The sequence below is a fragment of the Lytechinus pictus genome, chromosome 6 (genome assembly GCF_037042905.1).
Source record: "Lytechinus pictus isolate F3 Inbred chromosome 6, Lp3.0, whole genome shotgun sequence".
In the NCBI taxonomy this organism is placed as follows: domain Eukaryota; kingdom Metazoa; phylum Echinodermata; class Echinoidea; order Temnopleuroida; family Toxopneustidae; genus Lytechinus; species Lytechinus pictus.
This window is the reverse complement of record NC_087250.1, coordinates 8780405-8795209: the sequence shown is the minus strand read 5'-3', so window position 1 is coordinate 8795209 and position 14805 is coordinate 8780405. Positions and strand designations below refer to the sequence as shown.

The window sequence follows — 14805 nt, the reverse complement described above, 5'->3', positions numbered from 1 at the left end:
CCCATAATTGAATTGAAATAATTGAACATTTTTTATAAAAAATGTATACTGTGAAAAACAAACAAACAAACGATTTCATGAGATTGAAAACCTCCACAATTCACGATCGTTCTAACGCATGATTCAAGCTTGTGAATTGCCTCATTAACAGTGGTCAGGTTTGAACGGAAACATTTAGTAGATATATCTTTGTAACAATGTCGTTGGAGAATATTTATCCTGGAATAATTATGGGGGAGGGGGGGGGGGCGGGGGCTGCAACCCTCAGTCCCCCCCCCCCACCCCGTTCCGCGATACCCCGCGGTCCCTGTAAATCAATTATCGTTTATACTCACAATAAAAGGATGATAATTATCCCGGGAAATTTATATAGGCTAATTAATCTTTACATGCAATATGGACATTGAACAGTAAAATCATGCGATGTAATATGTACGCGATTGTTTGACAATCGTGATCACCTGAAGGACGCATGCGCGTATCTCGAAAAATCACGTGACGCGCGTGCACCTTTTTTATTGGATCGTAGAAAGGCGCGCGCGATCGTCTATTTTTCATTCAAGATCTCAGCCTCACTATGCCGCCACCAGCTTCAGACGAGTTCTTCTGTCTTTTTGAATTTGAAAGCGATGACAGCGTCGAAATTGGACCATTTTCTTGGATATTAGACACGGACAAGGATGTGGATCCTGAAAGCTATGTCGATCAAGCTGTTGAAGTTATGTGGGTCAGTGGCAGCAAAACGGAGAAGTATCGAGCAACAGTGTTGGCTGTAAATAGTAAGTCCGTACGGTGTACCCATGCAACTCAGTCCCATGCATCATGCATGCATTACTATACGATAATTGTGGTCATACATATTTACAATGACGTACATGTCAACGAATAATGTCAAAAATACATATTCTCTGCATAAAATCAAATTGAAAATTATATGATCGGCTGCACAATCTCATAATGAACACATCTGATGTCATACAATATTTAAGTCTAAAGAATTTAACGTAGGCCTACATATTTTTCTTCAAGTTCAAATCGACTTTCAAATAGATCTAAACCTTCCAAAAAGAAACTGCGTCTGCGAAGCCGAAGACAAACGTGTGCATGGCCATGGGAATGTAACATTATTGTTGACATGCTCACTCACTGCCACCATTCCTAATCCTATATATTCTTGTCATATGTGTAAAACACCTTGTGTATGTTAGTAGATCTACTTGTGACTCATTAACCCATCAAGGACGAGAGCTATTTAAAGCCTAAAGGCTAAAGGCCAAATTGATCATTGTTTTCCTCTACAAATTGGCAACTCGTATTTGTCGTAAATTTTGTTGGCCATTATTCGTTAAAATATCACTACCATCCCACAAATATGCGGGGCTTAGCCTTAGGCACTGATGGGTTAACAGTCAATTGACATGGTCCATTGACTTGTACCACTACCAGTATTACAGTCAATGTACTATTAATTAGATCTATATTGATTCAAATTGTTATTTTGGTAAAAAAAGGTCTACAATTGCACACCCCCCTGGCATTTCAACAAATATTTGGCCGATTGAAATTTGCACAAATTGATGCTCTAACTAATAATGATTGATATGTGACAAAAATTTCAAAGAAATTCGAAGGCGGGAACTCACGATATCGCCTTATCGGTGTCAACATGGCAATGGCTGCGATTGCGATGCCGATGGAGAGTAGTTGTTGCCTCCGATCGTACAACCAATTGTGATGGATCACAAACAATTATAACGCTGTGAGTGTGATAACATTAACAAGACTTTTTACATTTTTTTCTGTTATTTTTTCCCTTATAATTTATATTCATAATGGAAAAAAGTTTATCACATGTTATGATCAGCGTTATTATTGTTTGGGATTGATCACAATTGGTTGTACGATCGGAGGCAACAACTACTCTCCATTGCGATCGCATTGGATGTCGATGCCGATATCGTAATGTATTAATCATTATTAGAGCATCAATTTGTGCAAATTTCATCTCAATCGGCCATACACTTTTGAAATGCCAGGGGGGTGTGCAATTGTAGACCTTTAGGCTTTACCGTTATTTTTGTTAACTGAATTTGACTTTGTATTTGAATGTTCTACTAGCTACTCTTCTATATTATAAACATTGTCTGTGATTTATGTTCTGATGTTCGTACATTGCCATGATGTTGGTATATTGCAGTGAGTGCGATGTAAACAGTGGCACTGACCACATGATCACGTAGTACTAGTAAATTTCCAAGACCAAGCCTCACATGCATTATCAACATGTCTGTTATTTAACTCCGGGCATCGCTAGCAGATTTTTTTTTTTTTTTTTTTTTAAATTATTTTAAAGCAGTTTTTCGCTGCGCATTACTCCCATTAGACATTTTTGGCTCCGGATCACTAGCGCTGTCGCGCTAGCGATCCCCGGAGTTACATGTCTGTTAACTCCGAGGATTGCCACGCTGCGCGTGGCGATCCGAATCCACTCAAAAGTGAACAAAAAAAGTTCACATTTGTGCAGCTGAATTCAGCTTTAAAATAATAAAATCATGCAATACTTAATTACCACCAAAATATGACGCAATATGCTAGCTTTGCTGTGCCTCCATAAAAGAATCGGATTTCCCCCTCCATTCGGCACAAATTCAGTCATTTAATGGCTTCCGAGACTTCCCTCCCGTGGCCAACTGCACAAATGTGAACTTTTTTAGTTTTTTGTTCACTTTTGAGTGGATTCGGATCGCCCCAGAGTTATGTCTGTATGTGTGGCGCTGACGAGCTGCATGAATGATGAGGTAGGTACTAGAAATTGACAATCTGACATAAACATGATTATGTGCATGATTATTTTTTAGAAGTGCCCTAGCCTGTTAAAAAAATTTTTCGGGGTCTCCCTGATATGTTAAAGCAATTATCATGATTATGGAGACATTTGAAAAGTGATTTTTGTATTAATTATTTCCATAAACCAAACCAAATGAGGAGTGGGAAAGCTCCAAGTGAGTTTGTTTGAAATTGTATAGTTAATTTTTTAATTTGTTTCAAAATTGTTTAAAGGATCCAAGGATAATCTCATCAGAAAAAGGAACAAGATGTGTGACGGGCAATCAATGGAGACTGATAAGGAAACTGGGAGAGGGAAGAGAAAGAAGAAACCAACACGCACATACATGTATTCATCTTCGGAGTTGGAGACGGATGATGAGGAGCCTCAACCAAAAGAAACAAAGGTGTGTGTACATGTGTCATATGATATCCCAACACTGGAAGTAATTTTTGATGACTGACAGATTAACAAAATCTTTCTATCCAGTTATCATTTACAAACTCATCAACAAACATAGTCAATAAATCCTTTACAGTTTACAGAAATAACATTGTTGGCTTTGTTTCAATATTATGCAGCTCAATCATATTTATAAACAAATGTTCTGGTTAAAATGTATAAGGAGGGATATTTGTTTTCAATTTGTAGAAACAGAATAACATGTTTTTGCTCTTTTTTTAAATTTCTTGGGTGCTTAATACAGATGGTTCTAAGCGTCTACATATTGCTAAATTTTTCTTCATGAAGTAACTGCAATCGCCAATGGTTGTGTAACTTGTGTGCCTAGACAATTCCCAAGATGCTAAACAGTACTATTTAAAAAAAATCATAAAATTGTTTTTACTTCTATCTTTTCCTTTTTCAGAAATCAAAATCAAAAATTTCACAGTGCAATGAGATGGCCAGGGATCTCAGGAAGCAAATGTTTGGTGCCAATGAAACGGTATGTGCAGCTATTTAAACACCTTGGAATTGCAACTTGCAAGCGTGATTAATCTAAGGTACCTGTTGATGCATAGTAAGCTATAAGTTTGTTCACATATGCAAAGTGTCCTAAAATCACTGTTATATGACAATTAACTAAATGCTCAGTCCTGGGCAAGTCCAAGATAACGCGCGTGTTACGTATGGGACATTTCAGAGGCTTTTATTTCCAGAAAAATGGTGTAAAGGAACTTTGATTGCATTGAATTTAACCATGGTGATTGATATCCAGGAGAAGTGTATTCATGTAAAAAATTGTGAGAAATGACCTTGACAATGAGATTTTAGAAGAGAAAATGTGTGCTGTTACGTATGGGACCAGAAGAAAAGAGATTTTTTTAATTTCTTTTTCAAGTTGAAATTGCTCAGAAAGTATTTCATTTAAAACCTTGAAACTCACTGTGATAAAAGTCACAGCACTCAAGTTTACCAAGGATAAATTTCATGTAAAAAGGCAGAAAGCTCTAAGTACAGGCTCTGATTAAAGACAGATATGACGTGTTACGTATGGGACATTTTTTCCCCTATTCGTTTAGTGTGTGGAAAGCGTATATTGGATTTTTGGTCTGGTTACCAAAGTGAAATAAGCTGTAATTAATCAGATTTGTTTGCAAATTGTCAGGAAAATGAAATTCCAATAAAATTTACAACCATAATCATATTTGATTATATTTTTCATTTTTATCTATTTTGTTTCATACGGGCATGCTGCTAATCAACCACTAACTGATTTGAACATGTATTTACTAGTGCTAATTATTATAGAAGTTTTGATGATATTTTTTTGTTTTTTTTATTTGGGGGTGGGGGCAATTTTTATACATTCACTGGGCTTTTAAGTTGTATAATTAAACTGTGTGAAAATGCCTTTTCTATTGTTCAAGAAGAACCACTTGAGTAATACCAGCTATAGATCTACAAACAAGTATGATCATTCTGTGCGAATATAATGAACCACCGTGCACCGTTCTTGGTCTATATTAGTGTATTTTCCCTAAATATGAAATGCCATGAAACAGTTGCATGATTTCTAAAATGAAAGCATACACACCCTTGCTTTTATCAAATACATCTTTACTACCTGTAGATTTAATCTTGAACAGGGGGGCCACAATATGAAATAATACACAGTTAAAATTCTTGATGTTGTCACAGTTTCTAACAAAACTTTTCTGAAAGGCTATTTTTTATGGGCATCTTCTGCATCATCACATAATTTTTGTAAAATTTGTTCTTTTTTTTTTTTTTGTTATCCCTCTTCACTGTATTTATCTTACTCAGTAGCTACACTTTCCTCTGTAAAGATGTGAATTTCTTGATTGGTAGTAACTGGTGGAGGTAAAAAAAAAAAATCTGTCTCTGGTTCATTAGCAAAGCTGAACTTTGTTTTGCAAGACTTGTTTTCTTCCTCATGATTCCGAGGCTGACAGTAATGGCAACTGTCTGATTGTCATATATTTTCACCTTTCTTACAAATTAATAAATAAGAGGGTATTTTTTAATCAAATTATAGCATTCTTTCAATCTGAATCAGGTTCTTCTGGATGGCTTAATGTTGTTGCATTTCTTGAAGAACAAATGTGCTCCTTCATATTCAGATTGTTCTCAAATGAAGTGATGACTTCTGTATGGATTATGCTCTACCTAAATTAATATATTTTACACATTTCATGCTGATTTATTTTACCTACCTCTCCCCATTTAGAATGCAGCAGTCTAGTATTGTCTCAAGACAGTGGCTGCAAGATTGGGATGCATGCTGCAGGCTCATTGACCATTCATGTACTGAGAAACTATTGATGCCTGCTGCATGTACATTCGCATGCAATATATATGGGGATGTCTCATACGTAACACATTGTCACATACGTAACATTATTTCATTTGCTAATTAAAAATGGGTCTAATTGTTATTTCTTTTCTTTCTAACCAGTATCTAACTTCTTAACACAATAAATTAGAACTTCCCAGAATAGCACTGCAATAACTTTTACAAATTCAGAAATAAACTAAAAAAATGTCCTCAATTTGTTACGTATGGGACAATCGCTGATAGGACGCGACCTAATTTGCATAATTAATTGCGTCGTGCATAAATTTTCATACCAAATTAAAATAGATGATGAACCTCTTAGGTCCACATATTAATAAAATTTCAATTGTGTTCCTTTAAAGGTGTAGATCAGTAGTGGTTTAGGAACTCGAAATGTATTTGAAATCAGGTTAATGGGTATTTATATAAAGAAAACATCATTAAAGAACTATCGTGGAATTTTGGACACCTAATTTTACTTCTGTGTGATTTTATGAATGAAAAAAGGTTGATCTTGTATCCATCGAAGAGCGAAAATTCGTTCGTAAAATTCAAATATCAATACACACGGCCGTTATCGACTTTTGTACGTGGGCCACGTACAAAAGTAAATATCTGTTTTCTTTGATATTTCAGCCATTTCTGAACCGATTTTGATCAAATAAACGTGACATTTGTTTAAAATTAATGATCTTACTTCAGTATTTTTAGTTATTTTCATTCCAGCTCCCAAAATAGTTAAATGGTTCCAACGCCCTCTCGCCCACTACTGATCTTCCTCTTTAAATAATAATGATTTTTTATATTTGTCCCATACGTAACACAGCATTTCTAATTTATGCAAATTAAGTCACTGAAATTTGCATAAATTTGCATGATACAATTTATTCCTTCACAGAATTTTAAATTTCAACTATCATGCTTCAAAATGACACCAAACATTTCAATGTTGACCAAAGATGAAATTTTGTCTTCTCAGGGGACCTTATCTTGGACTTGCCCTCCTATTGATTGCTACAATTTTAACACATTTGAATGAATCCTTTAAAATTTTCATTGAACATATTTAGCTAAGTAATTAAACATTATAAATGTACAAAGTCAATATATTTAGTTAGATAAGTATGCTAATTGCCATGTAAAATCTTACAAATCCTAATTCACAGTGAAACCTTGTTATTGGTCAAAATTAACTAAATCCTGTTATGACGAGGTAATTGCGCTGGTTCACATTCATAAACCATACTTTTTAACTAGTGTCCGATTTGTTATCATTCTGACAGAAAAAATCAAATGGACGTACGGCAACGGGAAGTGGAACAAGTGGTGAGATAATTGACCTGAAAAAGCAGTTGGAGAAATCAAGGAGAGAGACTGAGGATCTGCAGGTGAAGCTGACTAAGGAGAAGGCAGTTAGGGAAAAGATACAGCAACAGCTGTTGTTTTTGCAAGGTACAGTATTTCCTCCCATTATTTAGTATTCAAATGCTTGGACAATACCTCATAGTCATATACCTCACATATTCGTTAAACAAACCTTTAGTTTATGGTGCCCTTTTGAGCCCATTTAAATAATTCATGTTGAATAGTTGGTAAAAAAAAAAGTTGGAATGAGGGGACTTGTTCCATATGTTAACAACTCTGTATAAGCCTTCTGAACTTTGTGAAATTCATGGAGTGGCTTCTTTTTCTGAGGTATCCCAATCTCTCAAAGAAGTTTTCTACTTTTTTTTATCTGTGTCATGATCTTATGTTTGTATTAAATCTCCAGCTCTCTTCTCCATTCTAGAGTATTCAGCTTCGGTTTGGCAAATTTTTCTTCATATAATACCTTCATAGTTTTAAATAGTTCAATTTTTAGTGGTATGAATAAATATCTATGTTATTTTGTTTTTGTTCAAGGAGTGCCTAAATTCATCTAAACCTTTAAAGGGTTCATAGTGGATATGGAGGAGATGTCGAGACTCAAGGTATGTTGTGAATCTTAAGGGGTGGTCACACTGGACATGACTATACCCACGAATTTGCTGTATGCATGTGGTACGAACTAGTGCTCTATGTCTACTGTTCACATATTTGCCAATGCCATGAGAAAGCAGTAAGAATCCGATAACACTTCCATCAAGAATGGAGAAGAACCAGTACGATGTCTTGCGAACTCAGTATGATTGCAGTAAGAATGGTGGACAATACCTATGACATTCTTACTGCAATTGTACCAAGTGTGTAACCCTCGTACTGGTTCTTCTTTCTTGATGGAAGAGTATCGCATATTTACTGCTGTCTCACTGCATTCTTGTGGCATTCGCAAATATGCATACAGTATGCATTGAGCATATGTAGGTATGGTCGATACATGGCGAACTACGATCGTACAGGTTAATACCGCAGGCAAATGTGTACAGCATTTGTGGGTATAGTCATGACTGTGTGATCACTCCTTTAGGCAAAGCGATTCCAGGCCAGCGTGCATTTGTGTTTATGATGAATTACTCTGGATGGATCGTTATATTGTATAGGTCTATGAAAACTGAATCAGTGGGAATTAGTAACTATTTAGAAGTCATTTTTTAGAGGAGGAAACATGCATGCAAATCTCTTATGCTATTTGCTATTTTCTGTTTGCTTTTGTTTCCTTTGATTGCTTGACCTACTTTGCAGTAAAATCTTGGTAAATATTTGATGGTATGAAATATGGATTTTCGTTTTCATTGGCAGGCTGATCATGAAGAGATGCACTGTCCATCAGGAGGGTCATCTACATCATCCTCGCCCGCTCGTTCCTCGCCCGCTCGTTCCTCCACCCAGTCCTCCACCCAATCCTCGCCATCATCAGCACGACCACAGGTAATTACTTCATGTATAAATATTTTAGTTCGACTAAGTGGCCCAGATTCAAAAAGAAAATTTGTACATAACCATGATTAACATTGATTACTGCTCGTATACAAGATAACAATTTCTAATTATATGATGGTTCGAGCTTGCAAATCGGCAAAATATTTCAGAAACATTTATTTGTTGCATTAAGTGTGTACTGTCAATATTGTTAACAGTATTTAGTCCTCACCAGGCCAGGTTAGTCTATAGCCCGCACCCCCCCCCCCACAAGAAATCTCGGCCGCAGAACGCGCCGCCGCCACGAAAGTTGGCACCATAACCTGCGACATAATCTACAAGATTGTAATATTTTTTTGAAAAAATCAGTATTGTTAATTATGCAAAATTATGCGAAATCCCTTTTGTCTATAAATCTCGAAATATAATTGACAATATGCTCAATTTGTGCATCATCATATTTTATAACTTATAACATGTTTTCAAAATTGCGACAGCCAAATAATTCCTGGTGTATTTCTTTGTTTTTGGAATTTCTTATGTTTTTTTTTTATTTTATTTTATTTTTTATTGTTTGTTTTTTCGATGGAAAAATTATTTACCATCAGTCAACAATTTTTAGCCCAAAATCAAAAGATAGTTTTGATTGAAAAAAAAATTAATGAAGCTTTTTTCTCTTATTGGAAAAAAAAATCAGTTTCCATAGGATTTGTACACAAATCACAAAATTTAGCGATTTCCGGGCTAGCAATCGCTTACAAAAGGGTATACACATGGTCGTTGCGAAATTTGGTCTCATACGATGCGGAAGACTTCGATGAAAAAACTCCTGAAGTCGCGCGGCAATACCTGCGTGCGTTGCAGAATTATCGTGCAAAAAGTGAGGGGGTGGAATCCAACCCCCGTCCTCCCCTTCCTGCGCACAGTCAAAAGATCCATCTATTTTATCCATCAGTTTACAAATGGTATTTCATAGATGTGAACAATGGTTTGTATAAATCTTTGTTAATTTCAACCATTGCATTAAATATGTTACAGTAAATTTACCCTCATTTATGTTGGCCATGATTAAGTCAGTAGGGTATATCAGCATATAATCACTAACCATGTTGTATTTTCTTAAGTCCCAACAGATTGCCCTTGGATCGAAGGTCTCTCTTAGTCGAAACGTCCTCGACAGGTGCAACGCTGGTGATTTTCGCAAGTACACCTGCGATTTGATGCTGGCGGTGTTCGGCAGGCCTACCCTACTGACCTCGTCACTGACTGGTGCGAAGAATGTGGCAGGTCGCGCAAAGCCACCTCTGGACAGTGACAAGCTTCAGGGGATAATTAGTAAGTAACAAGACTTAGCTCATTATTGATTAAACATTTGTCAAGATGTACAATTTTGGTTTTTGTGTTTAAATTTGTCAGCTTTACAAATTTGGTGGGTGCAGATAATATTATGCAATGCCATTAATGTTTCATTTTAATCATTAACCCTCCGCTAACAAAGTGGTTGGATTTTAAAATTTTAAAATTTGTACATGTGCACATGAAACCCCTTATAACGAGGTGTTTGGGACCATCGATTTTACCTTGTCATAAGCGGTATCTCGTTATAAACGGCAGATTCAATAACACATATAGAAACACATTTACAATTGGGACCAAAGGATTCTCCTCGTTATAAGCGGTACAGGGAAACCCCGTTATAACGAACTCGCTTATAACGAGGGGAATCCTTTGGTCCCGATCGTAAATCTGTGTTTTATATGTATTATTAAATCTGCCGTTTATAACGAAGTACCGCTTAATATAACGAGGTAAATTTGATGGTCCCGACCACCTTGTTAAAACAGGGTTACCTGTACTTCATTATAAGCGAGCTCGTTATAACAGGGTTTCCCAATATCATGATCACTTCTGACAGATGTACCCGTCCATTATGTAATTTTTACTCAGATTACAAAGCTACCAGCAATTTTGATTTGATAATATTTTCTTCATTCATTGTTCGTTTATAGTGGAAAATGTGTGCCATCATGGACATTACATATTTGGGCAAATTATGTAATGGATCCTGATGGTACACATTTTATGAAATAGCTGAACATTTGATGAGCCAAATGTTTGTAAACTTGTAGTGTATAAACTTGTTCATAGCTTTGTATTCAAAGTACAAGTTACATCCTTTAAATTGTGCGATAGCGGAAGCAGGATTTTTTATAGTTCGCAATCGAAGATCCATCTAGTTCATATTTGTAATGTCTTTGACTCTGGAATAGCCCGTATCAGCCTACTTATTATAAAAAGATATCACTGCCCAATCTATGCAGGGCTAGTGCTTAGCTTTTTATTTACAGGTGAACATAACACATTAAATATATTTGATCATAGACTTGTGTGTTGTAGAACCTAACAAGTTTGTGGCTAATACAGAGCTTCTTTCTTATTTCTAGTGGCCAAATAAAATTTCAAGTGGCCATTGGCACCCAAGTCGTGCTATGATTCTCATTTACCTACCTTGACTATAATCTTTTTTTTTTTTTTTTTTACGTGTTCCTTTGCAGGTCATGTCAAGTCAAAGTTCCCAGGAGTGTCATCATCGGAAATCCGCATCGTTATGCGGAACAAAGTTGGCAACGAAATTAAGTTGGCCAAACGTAGATCTCAACCGAAAGAGAACCAAGCCAAAGAAAACCAAGCCAAAGAATTAAACCAAGAACCACAAGATGAGACCGAATGAAGCACTTTGTCAAGATGACTAATTAATTAATAATGAGCTAAGTCTTGTTACTTACTAATTATCCCCTGTTCACTGTCCAGAGGAGGCAAATTTGCGCGACCTGCCACATTCTTCGCACCATTCAGTGACGAGGTCAGTAACATGGGCCTGCCGAACACTGCCAGCATCAGAGGACTTAACAAGCACATGCATATTCTGTTCCAAATATAATTTAGTATGATCATCATGATGCGACCTATCCGAGTATGCCATGTTTGGTACGTTTCTGGCACTTCTGAATCGCCCGTCGCTCCTGTGTATTTTTTTGGTTGATTGGAATATGTTTTAGACCACAGGCATTGCTACATTGCTATAATGCTTGCTACAGACCAACATTAAAAAAAATAATAATAATGTTTTAATAGGGGCCAGAATTATCCTTATCTGATATATTAAAGGTGCTCCTGCATCGTTTATCATACACACAGTGCCATCTTGCGCACAAACTAGCCTAGTTCAAAATGGCGATCTGTAGCGTAGCATCCCAACGCTTGATGATCTTTAACATTTCACCTGTTTCTAAAGCTATTTTGATAAAAAGCTCTTCATGGGCCATCACATCAATTCTAGGCATGTATTGTGTTTTCCGTCCAGCTGGTACTAATATATTAAATTTTATGTTTTGGCATGTGGATATCAAATGACAGTGCGCACGCATCAATCAGTGTTCTTTGTTGGCACCCTTCTAAACAAATAAGTGTCAAGAACTTTCTTGTTGAGTAAATTTTGATCTGATAAGGAAACAATTTGAGATTTTTTTGTGCAAAAAATGGCATTTATATATGATCTACGGATAAAAGCCCAAATTCACCTTGAAGAATGGAATCAAATCAGACTAACAAGAAACTACGTCTCTTGGAAGACATCAAAATTTATATGGGGAACCTAAATTGCCTCAAACATGCATTAAAATTTGAGACATTTGGTATTGTTAATCTGGTCTTTAAACAAAAGCGAATGGAATTAAAATTGCTTTTGTTATGATTTTGAATGACGGGAATATACCAAATTATTTCATGTTCCTGATTGTTCCGTACTCTATTTGCCAAAGATATTGCTGAAATGTATTCATTGTGTGCTGAAAAATAACTTTGATAATGTGTATGCGTTTGACGCCATTTATTTAAGTGGCAAATTTCCTCTCGTCCTTTAAAAACTTTGCCTTGTGCCAAATAACAAAGTATGCTCATGTAACATTTTAAAGGCATTGTCTTCTATATGTGTACACAATATATTTACCCTACTTATTTGTTGTGTAAGGTCACATTGATAAAGTGCTGTAACAAATATTGTTATATTATTGATAGATTATCTGTAGTAGTTATAAAAAAGTACTAAAGTAGAGATGTTAGATATCTTCATGTTTTTGTTGCAACTCAGTACAGATGTTTTTAACTACAGTTTTGAGATATTATTGATAGATTATCTGCTACAATTTCTACATATATGATTCATTTATTTATTTATGATTCATTATTTTAAATAATCATATTTTACTTCTATTTACTTACCTTGTCAAAGATTTTCTTTGCTCTTCATTACCTATAATATATATTTATGTTCAGTTTAATTCTCCACTCAATTCAATCTTTATTTGGAAATAAAGATTGAATTGACTGTATTATTCGTGTTAATTATATATTCAAAAAGCTGCATCACTTCGCCGTGATCCCTCGCATAGGCCTATAAAGTTGATTCTATCCTTTGGGTTTATGTCAGGTTTCTATAGCTTCTGACCATACGAGCATTGAAAGTTAAGGGGTTTATGGGACGAATTATCGACTAGGGCCGTCCATAGCTCAGTCGGTAGAGCACCGGGCTAGCAATCCGGAGGTCTCGGGTTCGAATCCCGATGGAACCCCATTTTCTTTGCTCTTTATTACCTATAATATATATTTATGGTCAGTTTAATTCTCCGCTCAATTCAATCTTTATTTGGAAATAAAGATTGAATTGACTGTATTATTCGTGTTACTTGTCAAAGATTGGAAGGAACTTGATTGATGTATGTTTTTGTTCCAACTTGGATACAAGTACGTGTTTTACAACTCAACAGTTCTTGAAAATTTTATAGACTTTATATGAAGCGTAATCTCAACTTGCCTTTACCATAAACATTGTGCTCGAACCTAAAACTCGTTAGTCATAGTAGTTATAAAAAAGTACTAAAGTAGAGATGTTAGATATCTACATGTTTTTGTTGCAACTCAGTAGAGATGTTTTTAACTACAGTTTTGAGATATTATTGATAGATTATCTGCTGCAATTTCTACATATATGATGCATGTGTTTAGTTTTAATGGTTTTAAATAATCATGTTTTACTTCTATTTACTTACCTTGTCAAAGATTGGAAGATTTATGTTTTTGTTGCAACTTTGATACAAGTACGTGGACAGTGTTTTACAACTCAACAGTTCTTGGAAATTGTATAGACTTTTTATATGAAGCGTAATCTCAACTTGCCTTCACCACAAACATTGTGCGTGAACCTAAAACTCGTTAGTCATAGTTGTTATAAAAGTACTAAAGTAGAGATGTTAGATATCTTTGTTTTTGTTGCAACTCGAGTACAGATGATTTTCACTACAGTTTTTATCATGTAAAATATTAAGCATATAACTTTAACTTGCCTTTACTTCAACCAACCATTCAGCCATTGTGTGTGCTAAAACTTCAGGAATCCCGTTACCTCAACCAACCATTTAGCCATTGTGTGTGCCAAAACTTAGTCATGTTAGTAAGAAAGTACATGATTACAGATGTTAAAACATATATATATATATATATATATATATACATATCTCAAAATAAACTTTTTATAATATTAATACTTTTGTAATTTTCTTATTACTGTGATTAAGCTAAATGAAATTGTGATCGTTTTCATAAAGGTGTGCAAGTACCGCAGTAGCACCAGGGTAGTACCATGGTACAGGTACCACGGTACTATCGCAGTACTATCGCAGTACAGGTTTACAGGTACAGCGGTACTACTGCGGTAGTACCGCAGTATAGGTACCGCGGTACTACCGCAGTACAGGTACCGCGGTACTACCGCAGTACAGGTACCGCGGTACTACCGCAGTACCTGTACTGCGGTACTACCGCAGTATAGGTACCGCGGTACTACCGCAGTACAGGTACTGCGGTACTACGGCAGTACTACTGCGGTACTACCGCAGTATAGGTACCGCGGTACTACCGCAGTACAGGTACCGCGGTACTACCGCAGTACAGGTACCGCGGTACTACCGCAGTACCTGTACTGCGGTACTACCGCAGTATAGGTACCGCGGTACTACTGCAGTACTACTGCGGTACTACCGCAGTATAGGTACCGCGGTACTACCGCAGTACAGGTACTGCGGTACTACCGCAGTACCTGTACTGCGGTACTACTGCAGTACTACCGCAGTATAGGTACCGCGGTACTACCGCAGTACAGGTACTGCGGTACTACCGCGGTACTACCGCAGTAGTACCGACCAATTTACCACGAGTACTACCGCAGTACTTGTACTGCGGTAGTACTGCGGTACTTGTACCGCAGTACTACCGCAGTACTTTT

General features: G+C 36.3%; 1 protein-coding gene and 1 non-coding gene across 4 annotated transcripts; both read left to right on the top strand.

Annotated features, from left to right (window-relative positions):
- The first annotated feature begins 331 nt into the window (after positions 1 to 331).
- On the top strand, positions 332 to 11541 carry LOC129263632 (uncharacterized). 3 transcript variants are annotated; one of them, XM_064100841.1, is made up of 8 exons: positions 332 to 779; positions 3061 to 3233; positions 3696 to 3773; positions 6911 to 7079; positions 7530 to 7597; positions 8346 to 8474; positions 9590 to 9800; positions 11021 to 11541. In XM_064100841.1, the coding sequence occupies exons 1-5, from the start codon at positions 578 to 580 to the stop codon at positions 7547 to 7549; spliced, it is 642 nt and encodes a 213-aa protein (XP_063956911.1). In that variant the 5' UTR covers positions 332 to 577; the 3' UTR covers positions 7550 to 7597; positions 8346 to 8474; positions 9590 to 9800; positions 11021 to 11541. The 3 variants fall into 3 exon arrangements, with proteins under 3 accessions (XP_063956911.1, XP_063956910.1, XP_063956912.1); XM_064100840.1 differs by lacking the exon at positions 9590 to 9800; XM_064100842.1 differs by lacking the exons at positions 7530 to 7597; positions 9590 to 9800 and having other exon boundaries at positions 334 to 779.
- Positions 11542 to 13025: 1484 nt separating this feature from the next.
- Positions 13026 to 13096, top strand: TRNAA-AGC (transfer RNA alanine (anticodon AGC)). The gene has a single exon. It is a non-coding gene; the product is annotated as a tRNA-Ala (tRNA).
- The last annotated feature ends 1709 nt before the right edge of the window (positions 13097 to 14805 follow it).

Excerpts from the sequence above, each read along its gene's own strand:
- LOC129263632 (XM_064100840.1), top strand. The coding sequence starts at position 578 with ATGCCGCCACCAGCTTCAGACGAGTTCTTCTGTCTTTTTGAATTTGAA. Across the intron at positions 3,774-6,910 it reads TGTTTGGTGCCAATGAAACG|AAAAAATCAAATGGACGTAC; the intron begins GTATGTGCAGCT and ends TCATTCTGACAG. Across the intron at positions 7,080-7,529 it reads ACAGCTGTTGTTTTTGCAAG|GAGTGCCTAAATTCATCTAA; the intron begins GTACAGTATTTC and ends TTTTTGTTCAAG.